The sequence below is a fragment of the Microtus pennsylvanicus genome, chromosome X, assembly GCF_037038515.1.
Source record: "Microtus pennsylvanicus isolate mMicPen1 chromosome X, mMicPen1.hap1, whole genome shotgun sequence".
In the NCBI taxonomy this organism is placed as follows: Eukaryota; Metazoa; Chordata; class Mammalia; order Rodentia; family Cricetidae; genus Microtus; species Microtus pennsylvanicus.
In genome coordinates this window covers 39,661,671-39,688,040 of record NC_134601.1, presented here as the reverse complement: position 1 = coordinate 39,688,040, position 26,370 = coordinate 39,661,671, and the positions used below count along the sequence as shown (strand labels likewise).

The 26,370-nt window shown below is 40.2% G+C and overlaps 1 protein-coding gene across 5 annotated transcripts in view; it reads right to left on the bottom strand.

The window, feature by feature from the left end:
• Window positions 1–4,804: 4,804 nt before the first annotated feature.
• Window positions 4,805–26,370, bottom strand: part of Amot (angiomotin) — a 61,971-nt gene continuing 40,405 nt past the window's right edge. For 4 of the 5 annotated variants that reach the window (XM_075957056.1, XM_075957059.1, XM_075957055.1 and 1 more), the window contains 6 exons: window positions 21,909–22,058; window positions 20,157–20,347; window positions 11,774–11,896; window positions 10,788–11,020; window positions 8,858–9,673; window positions 4,805–8,536 (listed from right to left, as the gene is read on the bottom strand). In XM_075957056.1, the coding sequence (XP_075813171.1) occupies window positions 8,439–8,536; window positions 8,858–9,673; window positions 10,788–11,020; window positions 11,774–11,896; window positions 20,157–20,347; window positions 21,909–22,058 (1,611 nt within the window). In that variant the 3' untranslated portion in view covers window positions 4,805–8,438. The remainder of the gene's footprint in view (window positions 8,537–8,857; window positions 9,674–10,787; window positions 11,021–11,773; window positions 11,897–20,156; window positions 20,348–21,908; window positions 22,059–26,370) is intronic. The other variant, XM_075957058.1, reaches the window with a different exon arrangement.

Genomic DNA, 26,370 nt, shown 5'->3' with positions numbered 1-26,370 from the left:
CCAAGTAGCCAGGTGTCTCTGTCATTTGTGGCATATTTTGGAAGTTGCCTGATTGCACTTCCTGCTTACTCAAGTAATATTATTTCCCTTCTCAGGTCTTTGATAGGGTTAAAGTCTTGATAGTTGTAGTTATTTTCCTCTCATGATTTGGCCAAGTTATTTATAATACAAGACTTAAACTCTTTAGGTAAGAATAATTATTGAAACATTTATCACATGTTTCTTGCTTGATATTGTTTGTGCTGGTTGGAATTCTAATTTTTATACCTGATATTTGTTCTTATTGTATATAATTTTATATTAAGCTTAAAACTTTCTTATTTAAACAAAAGGGGGAGGTGCTGCAGAGATTCCTACAGCCAGTAGCCATTAAGTTACCTGTCCACTTGAGCATGGCCTCTTTTCTATATATGCTGCTGTGAAGCATGTGTCTGGCCTCTTTGCTGGCTTCTAGATTCAGTTGCTGTTCCCTGTTTGAGGAGAGGACTGTAATCTGTGAGTGTACCCCTAAATAAATAATCCTCTATTGTACTCAGTTATGAGCTAGTGTGGGATTTCTTTTAAGCATCTGTCTTCATATTTGTATAAATTTTATCTGTTTATGTATTAGTTAAAATTCAAGCCAAAAAATTATAGACTCTAAGTCAGTTTGGCTACAAAGAAAATCTGGTTGTAAGGCAAGACCCTGTCTCAAAATGAGCAATACTGAAAATTAATATCAGAAAAATAAAATGATAATATAAAATATCATATAATTCATGAATTTTGAACACAAGAAAAATAATATACAGTATGTGATAATAATTCTGGTGGAATAAGAATCCAATTTTTTATACTTGTTCTAATACATCCACTTTCTAAACTTTGGGTAAATGTTTTTGCTTTGGGATGCCCTATTTATATTTATTTATATTATAACAATAAGCAGCTTTAGGAGTTTTAAGCATGGAATGGTATTATATAAACTTTGCTGCTGAACAGTAACTAGAAAAGTGAACAAGTGTGGGTATGGCACATCAGTAAATAGGTTATTGCAGTAGTCCAAACTAAAAGGTTCTTAGAAGAATTGGAACTAAACTGATTTAATTTTAGCTTTATTTTGATTGGATCAGGAACAGACTGGACAAGCAACAAGGGAGAGAAGTTTGTCAAGCATTATTGAATATTTGGTATGTGATGAATATTGAAATTTTGGGGTATGAATAAATATATTGACAGTTCAGGCAATTGAACCTGAAGTACAGATCAGGTAGGTAATGGCTGAGAACCTGGAAATAATTGGAGGAAACTGGGGCCTTAAGGACTCTCCAAGGTCAATGGACACATAGGAGTATTTTGAACTAGAAAATGTGTGATGGCTAGAGGGTGGGTGTTGGCAGACATGGTGTCCAGTATGGAGCAGTGGTGATAGGCTGCTCTGGGTTGGCCATAAGCAGAATATGCTAAAGTGGAGCTGATATGGAAGTTAGTGGAGATGAAGATGCTAGGGAAATGACAGGATGCTTCTTAAATCATTTCGGAGCGAAGATGTAATTGTCACCCAGGGAACGAGATCACTTGTGATACTAACCAAATCAATAGCTATAAACAAGGAATGCTGAACCGGATGTCAGGAACATTATGAGTGGAAGATAGCTTAGTATCTATATTGTAAAGCCTTTGAATAAAATATCCTGTATTTTGAAATGTGGGTCATCAGAGAATGAACACCCATGTTTTTTTAAAAAATGTAAAGATATACTTACTTATTTTATATGTATGAATGTTTGGTCTGCACAAATGTCTAAGCATTATGTGTGTGTCTGGTGCCCCCACAGTTCAGAAGTCACTGGATCCAGAACTGGAGTTACAGATAGTTGTGTGCCATTATGTAGATGCTGAGGAACAAGCCCAGACCCTTCACAAGAATAACAAGCACTCTCAAACACCAAGGCATCTCTCCAGCAACATCTACTGTTTTTAAGAACAGAGGTTTTAGGTTAAGGAAGAAGTTGAAATTAAATGAAAGAGCTTTGTATATGCCAAAGCAAGAATATTGTCATTTTTATTCAGTGGTTTATAAATTTTTGTTTTATGTAGAAGGTGGGGAGTTTATTAATTAATTTTATTTTTATTGCTAAAATTTCTTATTTATGAGTTTTATTTATGGAAAAGTACTATGGTGTGTGGGATGTGTTTCAAAGGTAATAAATGCAAAGTAGGTGAATAAGGGCCATTTGTGAATTAAGACTGGCCTTGTGTTTATAATCATTAGTGCCCAGTAATGCATTCCCCCCACCACGAGTGCCCCAGCTATTCTATTTTTGCACTGGATTTTTCTTAAATAAAAGTCAAAGAAATCACTTCTTCATATATTTACTGCCACATCCAGTACAGCTTCAGGGACAGACCCAAGTGGGGTGGAAAAGGAATGAGAAAAAGACAAACACACAGACATACCAGACAGAAATCTGTCAGCAGCTGGGCTCTCTGCTTGAGAAAGCACAGAACCCTAATTAAGTAGAGTCAAACAGAGAAGAATTATTGCATCTAGCTAAACATCAAGGAGGGTTATTACATACAGAAAAAAAGAAAGCAGGGTTTATGCTATACAATTTGATGAAGTTTGATGACTTACCTAATCTCAGTAAGTAAGTCCCCTACATAGGGTAGCAGTCTTTGGGCAATTACATCTGGTGGCTATGGTGGACATTTTCTGCACACACTCTCTGCACATGGACCAGAAGGGAAAGATTTTGCATTTCCCTCTGGGTCCGAGGCTAGGGTCCTTGACATGGCCATACCCATGCCAAAAATGCACACTGACACAGGATCTCACACTCATGACTCTCTCTACTTCCCACATCCATTGCTTCTCCCTTTGAGTGGCTCTCATACCATTTTCTCATTAGGTACAGAGGAACTAATTGGAACTAATTATTTATTCCATTTTACCGATAGGCTCTTCTTATCCTATCAAAAAAATGCATATCCATGGGTAAATATCTGTTTATTGGCACAGTGCTCTGTTGACTTCCACACTAGTACTGTCTACCACCTAACTGGAATTTGAAGTTTTTTCACACAGATGTTCAACAGTCAGAGCAATTTTCTAAGACCTTTGTTTTTAGAAACAGCCACCTGACATCTTTTTGCTCACACTGATCCTCTCGCCTGGAATGTTTTCTAGACTTCCCTGCTGTCTGGTTAATGCCTAAATAGTTTCCCTCAAGTTGTCCCAATAACCATCCCTTCCTTTGCACTAGGAATTTTGTCACAATGAATGAATTTTAACTGTGTGCTTGTGTGTGTGTGTGTCATTTCCTTAATTTCCTAGAATCATGGACTTAAAATTGTCTATTCTAGTTTTTTTTTTCAAAAATGCCAACATCATGAAAGTATGTACTCAGGAAATTACATGTACTTAATTTAGAAGTAACTGGTAAATGGCAATACATGGGTAGCACAATCGATGCTTTTGGTCATTTGGTGCATCTAAGAGTGCATACTTGTAATGTGATATGCAATGCTGAAGTTGAAAGGAACATTTTCTGGAGGAGGTACTGAGTAGGTCCTATCATTGAGGATGCTCCCCTCAAATACCAGGTGATTACCAATCCATGCATAAAATGTTCTAAGATCAAAGAATTTATTTGCATTAATTTTTTTCCAAAGCAAGTGAACAAACGTATGAGCAAATAAACCAAACTTCTTGCAGGGGAAGATGGCAGCAGGAGAGGTGGGAAAAGGGATTTCTGTTCTCAGGAGGTAATGTCAAAGGGTGTGAAAAAGAGGTAGAAATCAAAATGATACATCAAATACTACCTAGAAATGCTCCTACATACGTGATATCATATGTTTTAAATGGGCTTTTGAATAGACAACCATTTAAAAACCAGTAAGGAGCTATTTCTGAAAGCTCTGGTTGCCAATGCTTCATAAGATCCTTTTATTACCATCTTTTTCTTTGTGCTGAAAAAGAGTGGCTGGTTTCCATCCATAGTTGTCAACTAACTCATTGTAAATATGGAGGGGAATCAAGTGCCAAGTAATATTTAGAGGTTTATAAATTCTGTGTTCCTGGTCAACCTCATTTGTAACATCAACAAAAACAGGTCACTTCAAAGTACTTGTGGATCCTTTCTTCTGCAGTTAGGTTCCAAACTCATTAGTAAACATGAAGCACAGAAGACTGTATAAGGGCGGCTTATTATTTTTAGTGATGACCCAACTGATGTGGCTTTTTTCCTTATTGATTTGTTTTTACTATTTAAACACATATATGACTAGGTGTTTTCATCAAATCCCCCTTCACTCCCTCCTTTCCAATATGCCCCATATTGCCCCGCCACTTTTCCCTCCCTGTTTAATATGCTCTTGTTTAAACCCACTGACTCCTCTCAGTGTCGACAGTATGTGCATGGGTGTTATTTGCCTTTATAACAAGCTTTCTCAACCAAAATGGTTGAATTGGCACAACTACTATTGTGACAAAAGGAATCCCAAAGTGTGTGCATATGGTGTTTCCAAAATGCTAACCTCCAATTAATTATTGGCTTTGGGTGGTCATCATTTTATCCCCCAGAACCAGGAAACAAAAAGGTACAAAACTTTTTACTATATATTGTATTTGTAAATAAAAAGACTGACCAGCACACACTGCCTGATATGTTATACGGAGACTTTTTAATCACTTCCTATACTTTGTGCAAATGCAAATTCTGTTGCTGGTGCAAGACAATTTCACTGTGTAATGAGTTGAAAGTAATTACTAAGCACATAAAGCCTATATCCAGTAAACACCAAAGCATTTTCCACACAGTGCTTCATTTTCAAACAGCTAACTTTATTGTCAGTGAAAAGATAGGCACAAAGTGGATTTAACCTGCTTAACTTTATTTGATCTACCTCTCATGATTACAGAAAAGAATCACAACCACTATGAGACCACATATATTAAACCAAAAGTAATTCTTCTCAAACCATCTGCCAACCCCATCTAGCCATTTTATTAAACACATGCCATTGATAACAAAGTAGGTCAGAAGGAGGTTTGAACGCTTCATGTAACCCGCCCTTGCTACCAGAAGAAAATGTCCATGTTTCCAACCTTTCTCCTACTGTCAATGGTGGCACTTGAAAGAAGAATTTCTAAAGATTGTGGCAGGCAAAAATTGGTAACAATGAACTCACAGCCAATACCTCCCTTTGAAAGTATTTCCTTGGAAAAAGAAACACATTTTTCTGTAACATATTCCATGTATAAATGAGCATTTAAGATAATAGATTGTACGGCTAACAGACATGAGCATTTATTAAAGTTAGCACATACATGTATACTTTAAGATGCCACATTATTTAGATTCTTCATAAAAAGTAGCTTGGGAATCAGTTTGTCAGAGCCACTGAACAGTGCAAAAGGAAGAAGAGAACAGGACAGGTATCTTGCTATATTTCCTGTCACAGATCATGGCAAATGCTTCAAGTTTCTACCGCCCCGTCACCCTGCAGCTCAAAGGCAACACTGAAATGAAAACCTTCATTAAGACAACAGTCACAATACATGACTTTCAAAGGAAGTTCAAGCTGAGTTTACTTCCTCAACAATGTTAACAGTTTTGTATCAAGTATAGTTCAATCAAATGAAATTCTGCTGGACATGGGACATTGCGGGTAACAAATGAATAATAAGATCCTCATAGACCACCAGACAGTAAAAGTTAAGACAACAAATGCCCCCTCTTCTTCTAGAGTGCCAGGAAAATGCATACATTTTACTGTAAATAGGAGCAAGTCCAAGAAGAGGCTCCAAATGCTACATCCACATAAATGGGAAGAGGTGGCTAATTTGAGATTTTCCCATATAACTGAATTTTTAAACTGATACCTAGTAGAAATTTTCTCAAGAGGTGGAGCCTGTATGGTCCATAAACAGACTATACCAACACAGTTTTCTTCTGTTTCTTAGACGTACATTGTCCTTCTAGCAAATCGCCTGGGCCTGAATACTGAGCAGGACTGCCTCTAGTGTGGTAGGCCAGAAAGGTTCTGGAAAGTTCCAAATAGTACTTCCGCAAGGACTTCCTTCTTTCCCCAAACACATGATTTTAAAGAGATAGTTGTCATACAGTGAAGAAGGTACCATATCTGTCACTTCACAGAATGTGACTGGAATCATGGCTCCCAGAGTCAGCCCAAATTCTAGCAATGTGTTGTCATCAGGAGAGGACATGAAAAGTTTTTTTATTTTCATTCATTAGTTTGGGCAGAAAGTTGTTTTCCTCGTGCTTGTTGCCTGATTCTTCTACTGTCTCAAGTTTTTTTTCCCTTGCAACAGAAAAATGGTGTGAATGAGCATTATTCACAGGACTGCACTTTCATGTTTCTATTTGGCGTTCACTCTTTAACTGAGGACTGATGGACTGGATGACCATTTCATTATTAATAATGTGAAAAACTAGTTAATAGTTGTTGCATTTCCTTCACACATACACACACACACACACACAAATAAATCCTTTGGAAGGTAATTAGGAACCACACAAGAATACAGGTAAATAGAGCAATCTTATACTCACAGAGCAATACATAAAATGACCCCAAACACATGATTTTATAGGGAAAAACAGTTGAATTGATGTCTTAGGGATGCATTTCATGTAGCTCAATGATGAAATGGGATGAGAAAAAGAACAGTTCCATACAAGGCACTCCAGCAGAGACAAGACGAGAAATCACCCCAAACAATCTAGTCAAACCAAGAAGATTTTCATAAAGTAGGCATACCCTAGACTAGGAAGATGCCTTTTCTTCAAAACAGGCTCTTTTTTTAATAGATAATCATTTCCCAAAATAGGCATGTAATTGGCAGAGCAGACAGATATACTGTGTGATCTTGAAAAAGTCACTGAACTTCTCCAAGTCTCAGATTCCTCATCACTAAAGTTAGAATGTAGAGCTACATTGCTAGATAAAGTTCCTTCCCATCACTAAAGTCCATGGCATAATATATAGGCTACCCTTCTATCAATCTGATTTCTAACTTAACATATCACTAAACCTCTACCCCTTATACTTAATAGTCCCCCTCCCCTTACCCTCCCTATACCCCTGAAAACAGACCTTAATGATATTATCTGAAGTTATATCACCTTATGAAGGGCAGAGACTAAGGACAAGGACCTGTGGCAACTGACACCTTCTGTGTCCTTAGAGGCAGCCCTATGGTAAGGCTCCCTGTTTGGTCCCGCCCATGTATACATTCCCAGCTGCTTCCCAAGGGGTTTCCAAGATGGAGTCACTGGCAGTGAGAAGAGGTAGTTGAGGAGATTGCTGCAATCAACCTCTCTCCTGACTGCAGCCCGGCACTTTGGACTTCTTACGTTATTTCCATGGAGGTGACAGTTGCATGTGCCTTTGAAGACACATGCTAATTTGGAAAAACAAAACTGAAATAGTTCAAAGTATTAGCCAGAAATTCAACACATTCAACCTGTCCAAAAAAGATGTTTCCTCATTTTGCAAAGTATTGGCAAACAAAGACTGGGGAACCAGTCAGTGAATCTGCCTTGTGGAAGAAATAAAGGCTACGTCAGTCAACTGGTCAAATTTAAGGTGACTGAGCCATGTTCATGACTATATCTTGACCACAAAAGTCTGCATGCAGCATCTCATGAAGCCCTCCATTGAAGCTTCTAACATCAGACCCCCCATGAGAGAGGAAGTCATGCATCACTCTGTTCATTTACTCTCCTACCATCTGAAAGCAATATATTAATTATCCAAATGCATAAATTATTCCAGATATATATATGAATGGATGAACCTCCAGGAGGGAACCAAAAGAATCCACTTCCAAAGCACCATTGAAATAAAGATAAATACCATCAGTATGAAGGGGCAGGGTAACTGGCAACTGGGAGAGAAAATTGGTCCAGTTCCCTTCTTAACCCCAATACTCTCTTCCTTTTCTCCAGCTTCCAAGACTCCTAAAATGCTTTCTTTTCTCAGCTTAAAGAAAGACCTTTCTTTGGCTGTTGTCTAGGTAGTCACTAGACAAACAGCAAATCTTCAAATTCTCTCCAGATTTCCACTTCTGAACTACGTGTTACAAACTGCCTTCCACACATGCTGTATTCTTCAATGAAAAATGACCTCAAATTGGGAAATGTCAAAACAAATTGAAGCCTCTGAAATCAATGGACATTGTTACCAGTTAAGAGTCCATGATTTAGATCAATGCCAGCAATTAGTTCTAGAGCACATTCTGCTTAACCTATCATCTTGAGGTACTCCCAATGGAATTCTCATGGTATTAAGTACTACAAGAGTCCAATAAAAAGTCCCTTTAAAAAATCATCCCCACCTCCCAACCCCATCATCACCCCAGATTAAACAAACAAAAGGGAAAAACGATTAAAAGAACTCTTGCTGATAACTTCAGCTCTTGAGTATGCTGTTTAGATGAGATATTCCACCATCTCTGCATCAGGTTCTTGACTCAGGATCTGAATGGGTGCTTTTCTTTCCAGAGTGCTGGAGTGGAAAACAGGCCCATCTAAATGGAAATGAGAGGGTAGAAAAGAATTAGAGACAACGAAAAAAAAAAGAAGAGCTTTCACCAAACAACGCAAAGAACCATCACAAAACTAATTTCTAAGTGTGACTTGCCACTAGGCATCATTTACTTTACTGGTAAAATGGCCACTCGTGACCATTTTTATTTTAATGAATGAGAGAAAGCATTTCCAGAAGCTCTTTTTGTCTCTTCTCTGACCAACCCCCATTAGATCATGAAACATTCAACTCTGTCAAAATGGCAGGCACCAACTAATAGATCTACATCTGAGAACAAAACCAGAAGATAAATTGGAATTACCTGGCTTGTCTGGGTTGCACATCAGATTTGGTGTGGACAATCGGCGTGGTCCACAGCTGGTACCTGGACTTGCAGGACCCTCAGCCTGAACCAAAGCTGGAGTTGGAGTCGGAGCTGGAGTAGGAACTGCAGTCGGAGCTGGAGTTGATGCCTGAGTCGGAGTCGGAGCAGAAGCCTGAGGCGTTGCTGGAGCCGGAATCGGAGCGGGAGCTGGAACCGGAGCCGAAGCAGCTGGAGCAACCTGAACAGCAGTAGCAGCAGCAGCAGCAACAGCTGCTGCTGCAGTAGCTGCAGTAGCGACAGTAGCAGCAGAAGGAGCGGGAGAAACAGTAGCAGAAGTAAGAGATGAAGCAGCTGGAATCTGAGCAGCAACAGCTGGAGAGACAGGAGCAGCTGGAGAGACAGGAGCGGCTGGAGAAACAGGTGCAGCTGGAGAGGCAGCAACAGCAAGAGCAGCAGCATTTGCTGGAGATGGGGCAGTGGCAACAGCAGCAGCTGGAGCAGCAGCAGCAGCAACAGCAACTGGAGCAGCAGCTACCATGATAGTGGTGTTGGTGGCAGCTGTGGCAGTGTTGGTGGCAGCACTTGCAGTGATGGCAGCAGCAGGGGCGGCAGCAGCAGCAACTGGAACAGCAACCGGAACAGAGACGGGAGTAACAGCTGCGGTTTTGGTTGGTTCCGATCCACGTTCTGTTTGGGTGCTGCAGTCGCGACTGCCTGTCTTCGAGTGAGCCGAGAGCAGGGGAGTCGAAGGAGGCACAGGTGAAGGTGTGGATGGGACAGACTCAGCACGATAGTCTCCACCCAGAAGAATGCCTACAGATGAAGCGAGGGACAAGAGAAAAGTAGGTGATTCCTATCCAGACACGGATTAACTATTCATCCTTGTCGGAGTTCAGGAAAAGAAAATATATGACATTTTTCTTTGAAAAATATTTGTTTTTACTTCTTGTGAACCTCTGGGATGCTACATTTCCCACCGTAACTAAAGGTTGGTTTTGGACTTAGAGGATCCCTTCTCGTCTTCGTTATCAAAGTCTCAACACAACATATTAAACCTGTGTGTGTCCTTGGTAGCTGATCAATTTTCTCCCCATTGGTGATTGTGGCAGAGCAACTCATCAGAGTTCCATTCTCTTCCAGTAATATTAATGCCCCATATTACCAGAGAGCTGAAAATAACCCAGGAATATGGGGAATCTGTATGGATACCCACGAGGGTGCTTTTCATTGTGTAAACTACAGTGCCAACCATGACAATGGCTCCCAGAATGCTTACTCAAACTAAAGGATACTGCAAGAGTCAGAGAACCAGAAAAGGCAATAAAAACAACAAAAGATTTGAGATATACATTTGTTTGCTTCCCCGGGGTCAAAAAAAAATGTCTCAGTATCTATGGGACTCTGAGGCTTTAATTAGAGGGGATGAAACAGACAGGAATTGAACATAAAAGCACATTCTGTTCTCATGTTGGAACAGTCCGTTAACAAAAGCTGCCACCTGACCCCATTAGCTTAAAGAGAACTTTGGGTCCCCTTTCTGTAGGAAAGGAAGGAACACAGCAATGCTGTAATTTTGAATTTTGCCTGAGATGAAGGCCATTTCAGTTTTGAACAAAGTTCCCATGTGGCAAAAGCCAAATCTGAATTTTTTCTTTTTTACATAAAATTCAAATTGTCTTCCTTCCCATCCCCAAGGAACTCAGGATTCTCATTTTTTCTTTTCAGGCTTTGGCCTCAGTTAATATTCTCGCCATGAGACTTCAGAGTTCCTGGGCATGTAGCTTGTTCCATCAGGGGCAAAAGGAGCCCTGAATTCTTCTCTCTAGAACCTGAACCATTGTCTCTTCCCCTTGCTGTGTGTAGCACAGGCGAGGCACTTTCTAAGTACATCACTGTGCACTTCCCTGTTTGCTTTCATTTTCATTACCTAGGCTCCCCTTCCAGTTTTTATCATCTCGCTTCTCCTCCATGATGGGAGTACCAGTCAGGGTAGAGGAGTGGGCAAGCAGGCCTGATCCAGCATTGGAGATGGACATCAGAGATTTTGCTGGCCTCATGGACGACAGCTGCTCTGTCTTACTTGGCTCTTTCCTGGAGCGCTGCTGCAGCACTTTGATCATAGCATCCTTTTCAATAATCTGGGCATGGAGCGTCTTAATCCTGAAAGGCGAGAGAAAGTACATACAGAAACATGGTTGCTACCTCTGTGTTCTGATCTCACTGCCTAAGTGGATTTGCATACCCATCATCTTTTCTACTAAGTGTTGTCTGAGTTGGAAGGAAGGGTCAGTACATTAGCGCTTTAAAGAAAAAAATAACACATTCTATGGATGGCTAAGGAGATGCAAGAGAATATATAAGAACTTCTGCTGCACATCAGAAAATCAAAGTCAAATATCAGCAAACAGAAAGGCTATAGATCTATGATGTTGTTCTTTGCTGAAGGAGCTCTTCCATACTAACAGTACATTCAGTGAGAAAATGGAGCATTCTACTAATAATACATGATCTTCAGGTAAAATGTAAATGACACTAAAAAAGTCACTGGATGCTGAATTTCTCTCAGTGTGAACAGATGTTTTGTTGAGAAATCGGCTCTATTATAGAATTGAGCTGTAGTGTTATGAAGAACACCTCAGAGTAGGAATGTCAAAAATCAGATCTAGCAGAATGCAAATGAAAAAAATTACAAAATCCAGGGGAAAGCAATCCTACTTGGAATTGCATAATTGAATGTTCATTATAATGGCCATTACATCAAACCTTAGGTAATCGATTAGCAGGAGTGAAAGGGGGAGGGGACAACACAATCTAGTTCATCACTTATGAATAAACTTTCTTTTCCTTCTCTATTGATCTAGCTGGTCTCAACTTCAACTTCTCAATCCATCTGGGTCCACCTCCAGATTTTACCTTCCTTCCATGTCCATGCAACGCTTATTGGCCATCAGGATTTCTTCCTCTTCCTTCTGGATGCGGGCCTCTAAGGCTGTGTCATAGCTGGTGTTAGGAGAGTGGCTAATGACCGTTGTGTCTCTGTGGAGGAAAATGGGCAGTGATGATGACGAACAGGCCTCAGAATGAATAGATGTCATTCTCTATCCTAAGTCAGTGGACGTTTTGCTGAAAGGCTTTAAACTGAACTGACTCTCAATAGGAACGGTTGGTTTCTGAGGGACTTACTGGAAGCAGCTTTCAGCAAGAAAGATTTCAGGGTAGCAGACACTCGCATGGACATGGCTGCCGAAGTGGGGATTTGGTTAAATATGTATACACTGGCTATATGGAACTGGATAAGCACGTTTCCCCCAATTTTCTAGCAGCCGTCTCATTCAGCATTTTAGGTCCCCAAAGAGCAAGAGGAATCGGCACACTTTCCACTTTATTCTCCTAACAGTCACAGAGTGGAAAGGTTAAACTTTGGAAGAAATTGGGGGGTTGCTGGGGAGCATTTGTGACAGTTGAGTAGCATTTACATATAGGGGTAAGAAACAACAGACACAGTTTGGGCACAGGAACTAACAAAAGGGGCCTTTGATTCGGTGCTATTTGGTTCTTTATCTAATCTACATCGGAACTATTCTATCACGGAATGCATGAACTTCTACCAACTAAGTAACTGTCCTCTTGCCAGAGCCACAGCTGGGCAAGGGGTCATCAAGTTCCACCTGAAATTGTCTCAGTCCATTAACTCATAGACTATTATTGAGAAGAAACATGTGTGCATAGGAGAGAATGGCAGAGGAAGAGATGGGGAGGGGAAGAGAGACAAAGGACAGAGAACTAGAGATGAGGACTAAGGGAAAGAGATGGGTATTATGATTGAGGGAAGACATATGGGATTACAAAGATTAACAGGACATCGGGACAATAGACTGAAGAATGATGAACTGGCCTTGCTTCACCGTACTCCTCCCATATCTTAGTTATATTATCTGCTGGAAGCTAGATAGCTATATTTTCTTGGCATTAAGATTATGATGAGTACATGTTGGGTACAATATAATAACAGAGGAGTCAACAGGTAGTAAGTTAACGTCTAGCTTGGGGAAGTTCGGGAGGCCTCTGCAAAAGCCACTGCTGTCCCAAAGCCTAGAGCTCACTTGCAGAGTTGACACCATTCATTGGAATTGGCAAGAAGGAGAGATACAGTTGCTCTCATCATTTGGCAAATTCAAGCTATTTTAACATCCCCAAATTCTATATTCCTTCAGTGCAATTCACTTGTTCACAATCTCACTGGATTGTCTGAGAGAAACCAGCACTACGTACTTGATATCAAGGCTTTTACTATAGACAGGCCTAGGATCACGTCTAAACTTCCGCAAATACTCTGCCACTAGCAAACTTTCGGATCTCCAAAAGTCAGTTACATATTTTTTGCTTATTCTTCCTCATATGCAAAAAGGCAACAGAAATGACATTTCCTTCTACTTCATGTAAAACAAAAGTATTCAGGTAAAAACATATACCATCAGGCACAATAAATGTACTCAACAATGTTTTTCTTAATATTGAGAAGAGCAGAAGTAGAAAGAGAATAAGAAAAAGTGGGTATTATGACTTTAAGACATTCTACCCCTTGGTGTAATCCTGGAGCCCATTCCTGACCTAACAGAGTGCCAAGGGAAACTGAAGGCTAACAATTTAGAGCCAAGCCTCCTGAAAAGTGTGTGGTGTCTACAGACACTGGGGGCTTGAACGTCCAGTTTGTCACTGGGGGAAATAGTGCTGGCTTACTGCCACTTTCATTGCATAAAAGACCAGTTTGGGTACACAGAGACTGGCTGGCTAATTGATATGGACACTGTGAACTCCTCAGGAATGGAGCCTGAAAATGTGGGGCACTTAGTGAATTCCGACAGGGCTGCCAGGACAGCCCGCAGCATCAATCTTCCTTGTAAAAGACCAGAGCTATGAAGCCAATGGCTCTGCAAATGCAACCTAGCACAGCGTTTGAAGGAACAACTTCCAGTACTCTCCAATTGCCCTCCAGAATATCAAAAGATACTTACTGCAGTCTGAAAACAGTATGCACAACACAGGCATCAGAACCAGATATACCATCATCTCAAAGTCTCAAATAAAAGGATGTTTGTCAATATCCCCAAAATTATCTCTCTTCTTCTTTTCTCTCATAGCATAATCCAAACTTTAGTACTTTTGAGATTGTCACTCATGATTTCCTAATTAAAATACTTTTTTTTCCCAAGATAGGGTTTCTCTATGTGTAGCCTCTGCTGTTCTGGAACTCGCTCTGTAGAGGACAGCAATCCACCCGCCTCTGTCTCCTGAGTACTAGTATTAAAGGTATGGGCCACCATAGCCCAGTCCTATTTAAAATACTTAATGGATATTTAAACTTCAAGTATGGTGATTCATGCCTATAATCCTAGCCCTTTGGGATGCTGAGGCAAAGAGATCACTCCAAGACCAGCTCTATATAACAAGTTTTAGGCCAGGCAAGGTCACATAGTGAGACCCCCATCTCAAAAGATCAAAAATAGTTTCTTAAAATCAGACACTAGCTATAAAGTGAAGGATATTGAGCCTATAGTTCATGATCCTAGAGAAGCTAAATAACAAAGTAAACCCTAAGGGAAAAAATGGATCCATCTGAAAATGGGAAATAGATAAGATCGTCTGACAAAATTGGGAATATGGGGTGGGGGAGAAGGGAGGGCAGAAGAGGAAGGGGAGGGTAGAGAAGAACTCGAGGGAACAGGATAGTTGACATGGAGGAAGGACAGAGATGAGAGCAAGGAAAAAGATATTTTGATTAAGGGAGCTATTATGAGGTTAGCAAGAACCCTGGCACTAGAGAAATTCCCAGGAATTCACAAGGATACCCCAGATAAGACCCTAAGCAATAGAGGAGATGGTGCCCAAATTGGCCTTGCTCTGTAGTCACACTGATTAATATCTTAAATATCACCATAGAATCTTCATCCAGGAACTGATGGAAACATAGGCAGAGACCCACAGCAGAGCACTGGGCTGAGCTTCCAACGTCCAGGTGAAGAGTGGAAGAAGTGAGAATATGAGGAAAAGGTCAAGATCCTGATGGGGACAACCACTGAAACAGTCTGCCTGAGCTAACTGGAGCTCACAAACTACAGCCAGACAGGTAAAGAACCGACATAGGCCCAAGCATTGGTCTAAACTAGTTCATCTGAATGTGGGTGACAGTTGTATGGCTGGGGCAGATTGCAGGGCCACTGGAAGTGGCATCAGGATTTACCCCTACTGCTTGTACTGACCTTTTGGAAACATATTCTCTTTGGATGGATACCTTGCTCAGCCTAGATATAGTAGGGAGCACCTTGGACCTTCCCCAGAGCAATGTGCCTTACCCTCTCTGAGGAGTGGATGGGGGTGGGGTAAGGGGGTAGGTGGAGATGGGAGGAGGGGAGAGAGTGGGGACTGGAATTGGTATGTAAAATGAGAAAATATCGTTTGTTTTCTTTTTATAAAAAATAAAAGAAATTTTAAAAATTCAGTAAATACAAAAATTATTTTTAAAAAATAAATCAATAAATATGCTTCGTATTTTCCTCTGGGTAGCATTCTGCTGCTTATTTAATAAAAGAATGTTACCATAAGTGGAACATTGTGGGAGGCCAGAGAAGAGAAACACGTGGAAATGATTAGTCCCCTGGCTGCAGGAAAACTTGCAAGGGAAGACAAAAGATAAATAATTAACCACTACAGGAATGAGTTTGGACTTTAGTCTAATAGGCACTGAAAATTGCTAGAGCTTTTTCTGGAGAAGGAAAGGACCTGTGCCAGGCTTTAGGACAATAGTATTGTCTGTTGCGGAAATGTGATGGTTGGACCAGAAGAGAGAGGTACTTGAATCAAGAGACCAGTAAGGAAGGTGATTGAAGTAATCCCATCCGGCGATAATGAAAACACAAACCATAACATAGAAGGGGAAATAGGAACAGTCTGTAGGAGGTGGATGTGATTGAACTTGGGAGACCATGTCAATGAGATAGCATTACGGAGATGAAAGAATAAATGAGAATTACAAATCATGGACTACTGTTGGTTGTCATAGGAAAACAAAGAGAGTTTTTGGAAAGTGTTGATGGACTTTAGATTTCAGAGCTATTGATGTGCATTTGCCTTGAGAACGGCCATAAGACAAGATCCAATAAGTTACTGGAGATTTTCAATTTAATTTCAGAGATGTCAGAACAACTATTACATCATTTTTCTTATTTCAGAGAAGTCATGGTAGAAAACCAGCTAACTATAACAGAATACAGACTGAGAAGCAAAATATAGAAGCTGAGAAAAGCCATGTGTAGTATGTGTCTTCTTCCTGAGCTCTCTTTACTTCTTCCTTTTCTGAACATTCCAAGTACAGTTAACAACCCAATTCAGTAAATCCAACATAACAGGATAATTCATGGTTGATGGGTTGTTATCGTATTATCTTTTTTTTTGCTGCTCTTCAGGCATAAATTCACCATTTATGAGCTTGAACTCAAAATCTGTATTGCCAAATCTGGTCTTCAGGGAATGCACAAGAACTTCTTGGTAGGGATTTCCATTTATCATATTAAGCACCTAGATTCTCTAGAGACACATTAACTCCAAGGCTGACTGCAGGGAATGATGGTGCGATTATTCATAATGCTTCCAGGTGCCTCGGTAATAGCCTCAATTAATACTTTCTTTATTGAACAGCTAATGATACCAAGTTCCCCACATCTCAGAGACCGGTAAAGTGAGAAAATGTTGATTTAAATCCTGACTTTTGTGCCCTTTTGTTTAGATATAGAGATGCTATAATTCCTCTGGGCCTGAGAAAAGAACGCATGACAGCACCTAAGGATAAGCAACAAATTTAAAAGTCCTCAGAAGAGCACTGCCTATTTTTGACCAATAAAAGATATTTTCTAATATCCTTTGGATAAAAAATTATTAAGTGTAAAAAACTATTTTATTTTATACATTGTCTTGTAAAGCCTAGGCTGGCTTTGAACTCATAGACTTTCTCCCTGGCCCTCTTGTGTACTGGTGGTGTGCTGCTACCACCTTAGGTACTTATTTTAAATAAGAAAAAATTAAATTACCTTTCTAGAGAAGCCATGAGCCTTCAATATAGTCTTTCTTTCTGCCCCTCTTTCCTTCCTTTTCACTGAATACATTTACCTATGTACACTACTGCTCAGGATCACAATCTACTCCTGGACACTTCTAGTCCACTATTCCTGCTTGAAGTCAGTTTTCAACAATTTCCCCTTGACAAAAGGTTAGTCAGAATCAAAGTACTAGAAGGGGTATAAACAGATCACCCTAGTATGCCTTCCAACCCAAGAAAATAAATTCTTTTTACTCTTACATTACAATTTGCATTTCATTATAACTACAGGTCCCAAATTGGAAATAATCCAAATAGCCATCATCAGGTGGATGGATAAATAATCTATGCTATATCCATTGCACGGCACATTACACAAATAAAAAGGCATGGGCTATTAATACATTCATCGACTGGGAAGGCTCAAAATAATTATGCTGAGCACAAGAAGTAAAACAAAAAGTGTAAACACAATACGACTCCTTTTATATTGACACTCTAGGAAGGGAGTTAGTAATTCTATGACAAGAACCGGATGACTAATTGTCTAGGGAGGAAGACATCAAGTTTAAGGGACACAAGGTCATGTGAGAATGTGTCTCCTATTTTGATTTTGGTAAAAGCTCCACTGTTGTATTCATTTTCCAAAATTCAAATCATACACTTGAAGTTGATTAATTTATTGCTGTGTTGACTAACATTTTAGCTGAAAAAAATACTCTGTCATTTCTGCTGTTGACATCATTCAAATAGGGTGACTGAATTGTGACACATGTTGCTTACCTGTGAGCTACCTCTCATAGACCTGTGAAGTTTAGAATATTTTAAATTGAGATGCTGATAGAATATGCAGACACCAGGCAGTGTCTCAAAATGTACTACTAATTAAATTTGTCAATAGAAGTTACACATTTAGAAAAAAATCCCTCTCCACCTCCTTCCCTTCCTTCCTTCTTTGTCCCTTTCCATTTTTCTTCTTTCCTTTCTTAATTAAATTTTGAGCACTTTTCATATGCAGCCAGTATTCCAGGCATTTACAAACTGCATTGAATATATATATATATATATATATATATATATATATATATATATATATATATATATATATAGCTTTCCACGATAGAAAGTGATCACAGGACAGACTCTTCATGTCTACCTTTAGGCTGGTTGGTGGGAGGGTAACAAATAGAGAAGGAATGTGAAGAGATTTGGGCAAGGTAGATAGAAAAGCCTATATGTTAACATATAACGTTTTCTGGCTGTTTCTCCCCAGATTCGTCATCGAATGAAAAATGAAGAAGAGGGAACGACTTTGCATAGCAAAGTAGAACGATCCTGTCTTTGGAAATACAGCACAGAAGGACTTGGGGGAATCATCTAGTGTAACTCATTTATGTCACAGCACTTTCAGTACAATCTCCCTCTCATTCTCTCCTGTTGTCTGGATGAGTTATAAACATTCCAGATTTGGAACATTTGCTGCTGGTAGAAGGTGTTCCTACTAGCTAGGAACACTGAGAACAGACTGGGTTTTAGAATATTAAATGATAATCATACATATTTTGCTGAATCCAGTGGTTACCTGAACACTTACCACCTAGTAATATAAAGCAATTCAATTTAAGTCAAATATAATTCACAGAAGCCAACATATTTTGCACATAGGTCTGTAGAGGAATTCTCTCACTACATAGTGCCTTCAAGACAGGAAAGTAGGAGTGAGCGTTCTGTCTTAATATAATGACCCCTCCTGCCAAGCATCTTTCTAGCTATCCTGTACTTTGCCCTGGAGACCATTCTGTAGTCAGCCCAAGATACTGCCTTCAAACATTTTCTCATGCCCTGCACCATCACGAGCTATATCATCCCAAGGCATCTGTATAAAGCTGACAATGTTCCCCTGCATCTATCTCCCTGGCTCACCATTACTAGGTTTTCAGCATCCGTCTTTCGCAAATAGCTCTGAACAAATGCTGCACTTCTTTGGGAGCTACTTGGTAATCCGACAGTACATTCTGCTTCAAATCTGCCCCCAAGCCTTGTGACCATCTTCTGACACAGCTGGAGTTTCCTTGGCCACCACTATGACATTGGCTTTGACTGAGCATGCTTTTCTCAGGAGACAAAGCCAGGGAAGCTTCAGCTCATGAAGACCTCAAGATTAAGCCAAAGACAGCTTCAGTCCATCAAAGGTATAAGGTTATCTGGAAACAGGATGATCACATGGAGGAGGAAAGAAGTGCTCGTGGAGAATCACGAGCAGGTTGAGAACGTGCCAGGCACATGATCCACTGCGCACCCTGATCACTGCCCAATGTCTAGTAAGTGCTGGACTCTACTGATGTACCATGTTTGGAAGAATGCAAAAACACCCTGCTGATTTTATTAACGTTCTGGAGGAAGCCTGTTTGGGTGCAATACACTCTACACCATTTTTAAAACTCAAGTCTATGCTCAAGCTCTGTCCATTATTACAACCTAAGCCATCACCAGATAATAATTGGGTTGTTTCTTTCCCAGCTAATAGTTATGAAGAGTAGCAACATAGTGAAACTATTGAAGAGCAATTGATTCCTAAAAAGTTAATCATTTTTTTAAAATAATATACAAAGAAGGTGCCTAAGAAACCAGAAATAACATTTTTTTGTCATTTTTTTCTCTGATACCAGACAGAATGAGACTCCTTATATGTGATGAGTTCAGGAATACAAAGAATGTGGTCTTCAAATATAGACCTTCTCAAAGGGCAGTGATGGACTCATATTCGCCACATCCCCAGGAAGAGCCAGAGCTATCAAATAGCAGCAGCTACTCCCAAGTGACATTTGCTTTCCGAGTGAAATTTCTCAGGAGGGGATTTCACTTTGGTGCTGAGACTAAACAGCATGTACACCTGGCTAATAGGGGCAACGTGTCCAAATACTTAGCCAAGCCCACCTGAAATGCTCCAGCTCACTAAGGCCAACTCAACTATGATTCCAAAATGCCCATAGAGTAAACATTTTTAAGTCCTTTAACCTCTGTCCTCAAAGCCATCCAGTCCTTGTATAATTGAAAGAAAGAAAATATATTTGAGAGAAACTGGGGCGGGGGGGGTGGGGGAAAGAGTATGGAAGGAGACTAAAGACCGGGAAATCTCTGCATGAATTACCATACCTGGTTTTCCCATCCTCTTAACTAGGGGTCCTCCTACCCACTGCTTACCTCTGCGCAGCCACAGTTGCAGCAGCATCCAGAGCAAAATGTCTCATCACATTCTCTTCCAAGTACTTCTGCTCCCATTTTGTCATATCTGCTTCCAGGGCAAGAATTCTCTCCTCCTTTTCACGAAGGAGCTCCATCAGCGCAGCAGCATTGTATTCTGAAGCATTGGCGGGCTGCGAGTTGCCCTGGCGCTGTGGAAGGAGACAGCAGGACCCTTTGAATTAGTGAAACAACAACCACAGTGTCCAACGTTCATTTGAACATCATTTATGATTTACTTATTTATATCTCTTTACTTAATAGTGAAGACTTTCTAAGACAAGATCTCACTCTGTAGCCTTGGCTGGCCTTAAACTCAGGAACCCCCTGACAAAGTTCTCCTACGAAATCCAATTTTAAGAGTTTTTATTTTATAAGGACAAGTTTACCTAAAGTATTTTGTTCGTCTGTCTACCTGTTTGCATAGTGGTAGAGATCTAACTTAGATTTACACATACCAGGCAAGCACTCTATCATGGAGCCTTCTCTCCAGGCCTCAAACAACCTGAGGTAAGGTGTTCCATCACTAAGTTAATCCCAACCTCGAGCTTGAATACTGATTCAAAACAAGGAAGGAGAATTTAGATCTCCACAGGACATGAACTTGCAATATGAACCTCCCTTGATCAGAAAAGGAATCTACCTTATCAATTGCCATGTTGTTAAGAAATTAGATTAATGAAATAAAAACAGCAACCTTCACTTGACAATAAAGGGCAAGGGAAATGAAAAAAAATTAAACCTATGATTTGATTCTAAAACTGTTCCTAATTTATGAGATCTTTGGTGAGTTATGCAATATTTTATGGGGAGAGGGGGGTCTTGATTTTTTTCCTCCTCTAAATCAATAAGTAGTATGACCAGAAGATGTCTAAGGAGCACTTCCAGCTAGACGTGGTAGTGCATACCTGCACAGACTGGGCTGTAGGCCAGCTGGGATAACAGGAGACCTGGTCTCAAACTAAAACAAAACAGAAGATCTGCCCAAGATCCAAAACCATCCAAGGATCTAGGTATGTAGCTATCTCACTTCCTGTAGGGTCTCTTGTTCTGGTTCAAGTGAAAAGTCAAAGGTGTAAGATACTATGATGGATTTTGCTGGCAGACGAAGCTAAGGAAATAGGTAGCTTTGTGTTTATCCTGGCAAAGCCTTCTGCAGTAACACAGGGAGATGGTGAAAATGTAAAGATGAGAAAGCATTTAAATGCCATTAGTGTTTTTGCCAAACACCAAGTAAAATTAATTAATTAATTAATTAACACCCAAGAATAATGGCATTTCTTTTCTTCCTTTCCTTCATCCCATACCTGGTAAGGAAGACTTGGGAATAAACGGAATTTATGAGCCTCAAGGAGTAAAGAAGTAAACCATATTTCCAGGGATAAGGTACCTAACACAAGAATTCTAAGTCCCCTCCCCACACCCTGGAGTTACATAAGCAGTAACAATTGCTGGAGCGAAAAAAAAGTAGTGATTAGCAGAGCAGCCAGAAAGTTGGGCAGGGATCTTTAGCGATTCAGCTGTAGTGAGTCATCACCCACACTGGGGCAAGCTTTCCAGCTGCACTGGAGTCACCTGTACTTCTGTAAGTAGCCCCTCGCCAGTATTTCTGTAAGTAACCCTAATAAACATCATGGTTTGGGAAGACAGACTGGGGCAGAATCATTCCACTGATCTATCATCTCGGGCCATCACCAGGAAGTCGCATGGTACCTGCTGGATTCTCAGGGATTCCAGTTCCCTCTCCAAACGGGTCCGGAGTCGGTGCTCCAGCTGCTCGCGTTTCTCACAGGCTGCCTGGAGCTGCACTAGGGCCTGCTGCATCTTCTCCACCTTATCGACATACACTTGCTTCTTTTTCAGCTGGAAATACAGGGTGGCAGATTTGCAAATGGAAAGAAAAGATGGCAACGGAGTCAGTTACGGAACCCCCAAATCCAGCCTTTTTCTGGAATTCCCTCCTATTTCAAAAAGAACAAACCATGAGATGAACCCTTGGAATACGCAGCTGGTTGCCATGTATATCTTGTACAAATAATAGGAAGGAAGAGAGGAGCCTCTCTTGAACCCTTCCTCCTTCCAAAAAGGCTTGTCTTCCCCAAGGCTATGCCCCTCAAAACAATACCTTAGACATCAAAATCATCAGTTCCCCACTTCTGGTTGCCCTCACCTTTGCTCTTTACTATAAATGAGGATGTCTGAGGCAAAGTATGTTTCATTTTAGTTCTCAAACTTAATAAATGATAAAAGGGTGGGAGGAGAAAAAAGAACAATGTTCAGTTTTTCCTGGTAAAGAAGCCTACCTCTTTGACTTTACATTGCTTATTTGTGAGGGGGGGAGGGAGAGAGGGAGAGATTGAGAGGAGAGACACATGCTCATGCATATATATATGGTCACATGCCCACATGCATCAGTGGGTACATAGAAGTCAGGAGACAACTTGTGAGCCTAGATTTTCTCTCTCCTTCCACCATTTGGTTTCCAGGTATCAAACTGAGGTTGTCAGGTTTGGTGGCAATCCCTTTACCTACTGAGACTTTTCACCAGCCCGTAGCCCTTTAAAATACTGTCTCCTTTTTTATAATGGAGCTGTAGAAAGGGGCTACTAAAGATATAAAGAAGCCAGAAAAGACTTTCTGTAAAATAGCCCTAGTAATGATCCAGAATAACCCATTGGTTTGCTTGGAAAACTGCTGCTTCTCTAATTGGTTATGCCATGTGATGGTACAAATGCCTTTTGGTTTCAGGACGAGCAATGTCTCACATATTTTTTAATTAAAAAACAACAAATGATTTGGGACTTATTTCCCATGTTGAGATTGATTACTGTACACTTTTTACTTTTATTCTGGAACCAAGGATCCCTAAATACTCAAATGAATCAACCTATATCTCAGTGAATGATTGAGTAAATCATGATTCTCCAGATTTGCAAGTCCAATATACCAAAGAAAAAGTTGAGATAACTGGAAATAAGAACATGAGTTCTCTGTGCCCGTTTAACTTGCAATTCAAATCCTGGCTCGGCAGCAACGAGGGAGGAAGTGATTAGAGAGCTTTAAATGAGATAGTCATACTATCTCATCCAAGAGAACTGGGAAATGGGCAGGCAGTCTTAGCAGTTTGCTTGCAAAAGAACAGACTCTGCTTCTCACAACACCTGTCCAGCATCAGCCAATCTTAGGAGACCAACTTGTAGCCTCTTTCTAAAATAGAAATCCTCCCAAGTGAGGGACAGCTGCCATCACCATTCCCTTCGAGGATAATCTTCACCCCTAAGATTAAGAGTTAAAGTATTATTGCTAACCTGTACTAAAACACTAAACCCAGTCATTTGACTGTGGGTAATTCCTAAGCCTCGAGTGACTTCAGTGGGTAGCTGCAATATAACAAGTTGCTCATTGTACCAACATTGTCCACATGGCTTTGATGAAGCCAACAGGACCCATCAGGACTTCTCAGTGCCGAAACCAGTTATCTCCTTCATGGCAATGAGTCTCCATCACAATTCTGCTCTGCTGGGGAAACAATATTTGTTTCAAATTGTCCTCTTTCCGTTTTCGAATTCCTGAGCTTTTTCCATGGGGCAGGAAACCCATCTTCTATCTTCCTGACTCCAGACCTATGCATCTCCTTTGGCCATGAGAAGGCAAAACTTGGTAAACTGTTTCGGTGTTTTATTGACATTTCCTTCCAAGACAGGCCTCATTCAATCTAGCACTGCATGCAACCCAACAGATGCAGATTTAAGTCTAGATGTTTTATTTAAGATCATTTCCTAGGATATAAAATAAACAAAGAAGTCATCATATCCTGCCTCTCAATATGCTTAAACGTTCCTTTTTGGACTAGCACGAGCAAGACATTTGGGGCAGGGAAGCCTCTGCCTTGCTATTTGCTAGGCATTTGGTACTGAAGGGGAGGGGGGATCGTTCTTTATCCTTCACCTTTGGGGTTCCATAATGTTCCTGAGCTATTTAGAGTTGAATGCATTATTTGTGAATCATGCTGAAAATCCTAAGGGAGCAGTTCTATGCTAATGTAGAGAATGTGAACTATAATTACGAAGGCTTACAGCAGTTATACTTAAAGGCAATTAAACATAGACAGCATGCCGTTCTTGCCTTGATAGTGAAATACAGCAACGTGAGCTCTGAAAAACTGAAAAGCAAGCAACCCAGCATCACGCCAATCTCCCTATGTCCTGCCTTTCTCAAAAAGAAATATCCTATGAAAAGCACTCCCAGAAAGAGGAGTCACTAAGCCAACCCCCTGAATGAGAAAACCAACGTGGGATGAGGATGTTCTCTGAGTTTAGTGAAAACAGGAATATAGTTTAGACCAATTCTGCAGAGCAAGTTAAGAAAAATAAAGACCATTATTGCTGTCATACCTCTCTTTCTCCCTGTCAAGGGAAGATTATACCAAACACCATAAACACCACAAGCACCTGGGAAGCACTTAACCCCTAGGTATGTCACAATGGAAAGTGACAATTCTTGAATGCTGCCCATGCAGGGCTTTATTAATGTAATTTACTAACTCAGCCATCTTCTAAGTTACATACTCCACATTTTGTAGCTCATCTCTAAGTACCACAATCCATGCGCTTTACCTTCATTACTATCCTAGCTTTTATATATCTTACTTTTACCTTCATCATAGTGACGTCCCTTGTCTTCTCTGCCTCTCTCTTACAGTTATCTATGCTGTTAAGATCCTCAAATATTAGATTACTAATTGCAACAGTAGACCACCAAATTTTATCTTTCAAGGCCATTGGAAATATTGCTGCTTATTTCTTATGTAAAGAACATACAGGTAGTAGCAATCTAATGTCCTAAGTTCTCATAATGCCTGAGCCCCTATCCTGGCATTCTCATTTAAGATCTCTCCAACTTAAGGAAAAGGTGCTTAAATCTCTCTGACCTTCAGTTTTGATTTCTCCCAAGCCTTTATTACTCATTAGTCAATAATATAGATACAGCAATAATGTAGCCTGTTCCTTTATCAGGATCAAATGAGATAACACGGAAAGTGCTTGGAAGAGCATCTGCTATAAAGCGTCCTTGGTGTTTTGTTTTGTTTTGTTTTCCTTCTTTAGGGAAAAAAGTCATTACCAAGTCAGACAGGTTCTAATGGTCTCATTTGTGAATGTTCATCACAAAAACCTTAATGTGCTTTTCATTGTCTTAGTGACCGACCCAGAGGATAACATCATTTAATAAAAAATAATCAGATAAACACTAGGCTTCAAAGAGTTTATGCAAAGAAGGAACTAAGTGTAAATGTATAGAGCAAAACTGTTTATTGAAGATACAATTAGAAGGAATCATTGAGTATCTACAATAACAATATTTCCTTGAAAATGCTATTGTTTGTGGGGAGAGGGCTTCTACTTTATGACAAAGAAATACGTTGCCTCTAACAAAGACCCTTAAATGAAGAAACAAAAGACCTTGTCTCCTCTTTCTTCACATCCCATTTCCTATCATATATACACATGGAAGCCTCTACTTGACAGCACAGTGAAAGATAAAGGAACTCAGAGGCAATGAGGAGACTTCAGTTCTAGTCCTCAGTTGGCTAAGAATGACAACTTCCCCATTCTCTGCCTCAGAGTCTCGGTTTGTTAGCAAACAAATGCAGAGGGGAAGTTCAGGAACCAGCAAAGCAAAATGGCCACTACTATGCCAGGCCACAAAGTGTTGACAGCTGCCTTCCAGCCATTATGACTGAGTATAAACAGTTGCAACCATCCCTACAATGTCCTCAAAAAATCAAAACTATTTACTGTTTAGTGCCAGCATGGTATTTTAGAGACAAAAGCAAAACAAAAAAACAAAAATCAAAACTCATCAATCTCTCAAGGTTCTCAAAACTTCAAACTGTATTCCAGAGTTCTAATGTTTTGTGGAGACACTTAGGGGGTCACTCCTCTGGATTGGTTGAATTGCCTATCTCCTCTATGGTATATGTGTATTTTAGAATTCTATACAAAACAGAGCTCTGTCTGTCTGTATTCATCTCTTCTTATTTCTGACGTTTCTCTGAGAGAAATGGCTGTCTACCTTACACCACTCATTTGTTTGTCTGAGACAAGAGTTTTTCTAAACTGCCCAAGCTGACCTCAAACTTAAGATCTTCCTGCCAGAATGCTAGGATCACAAGTAT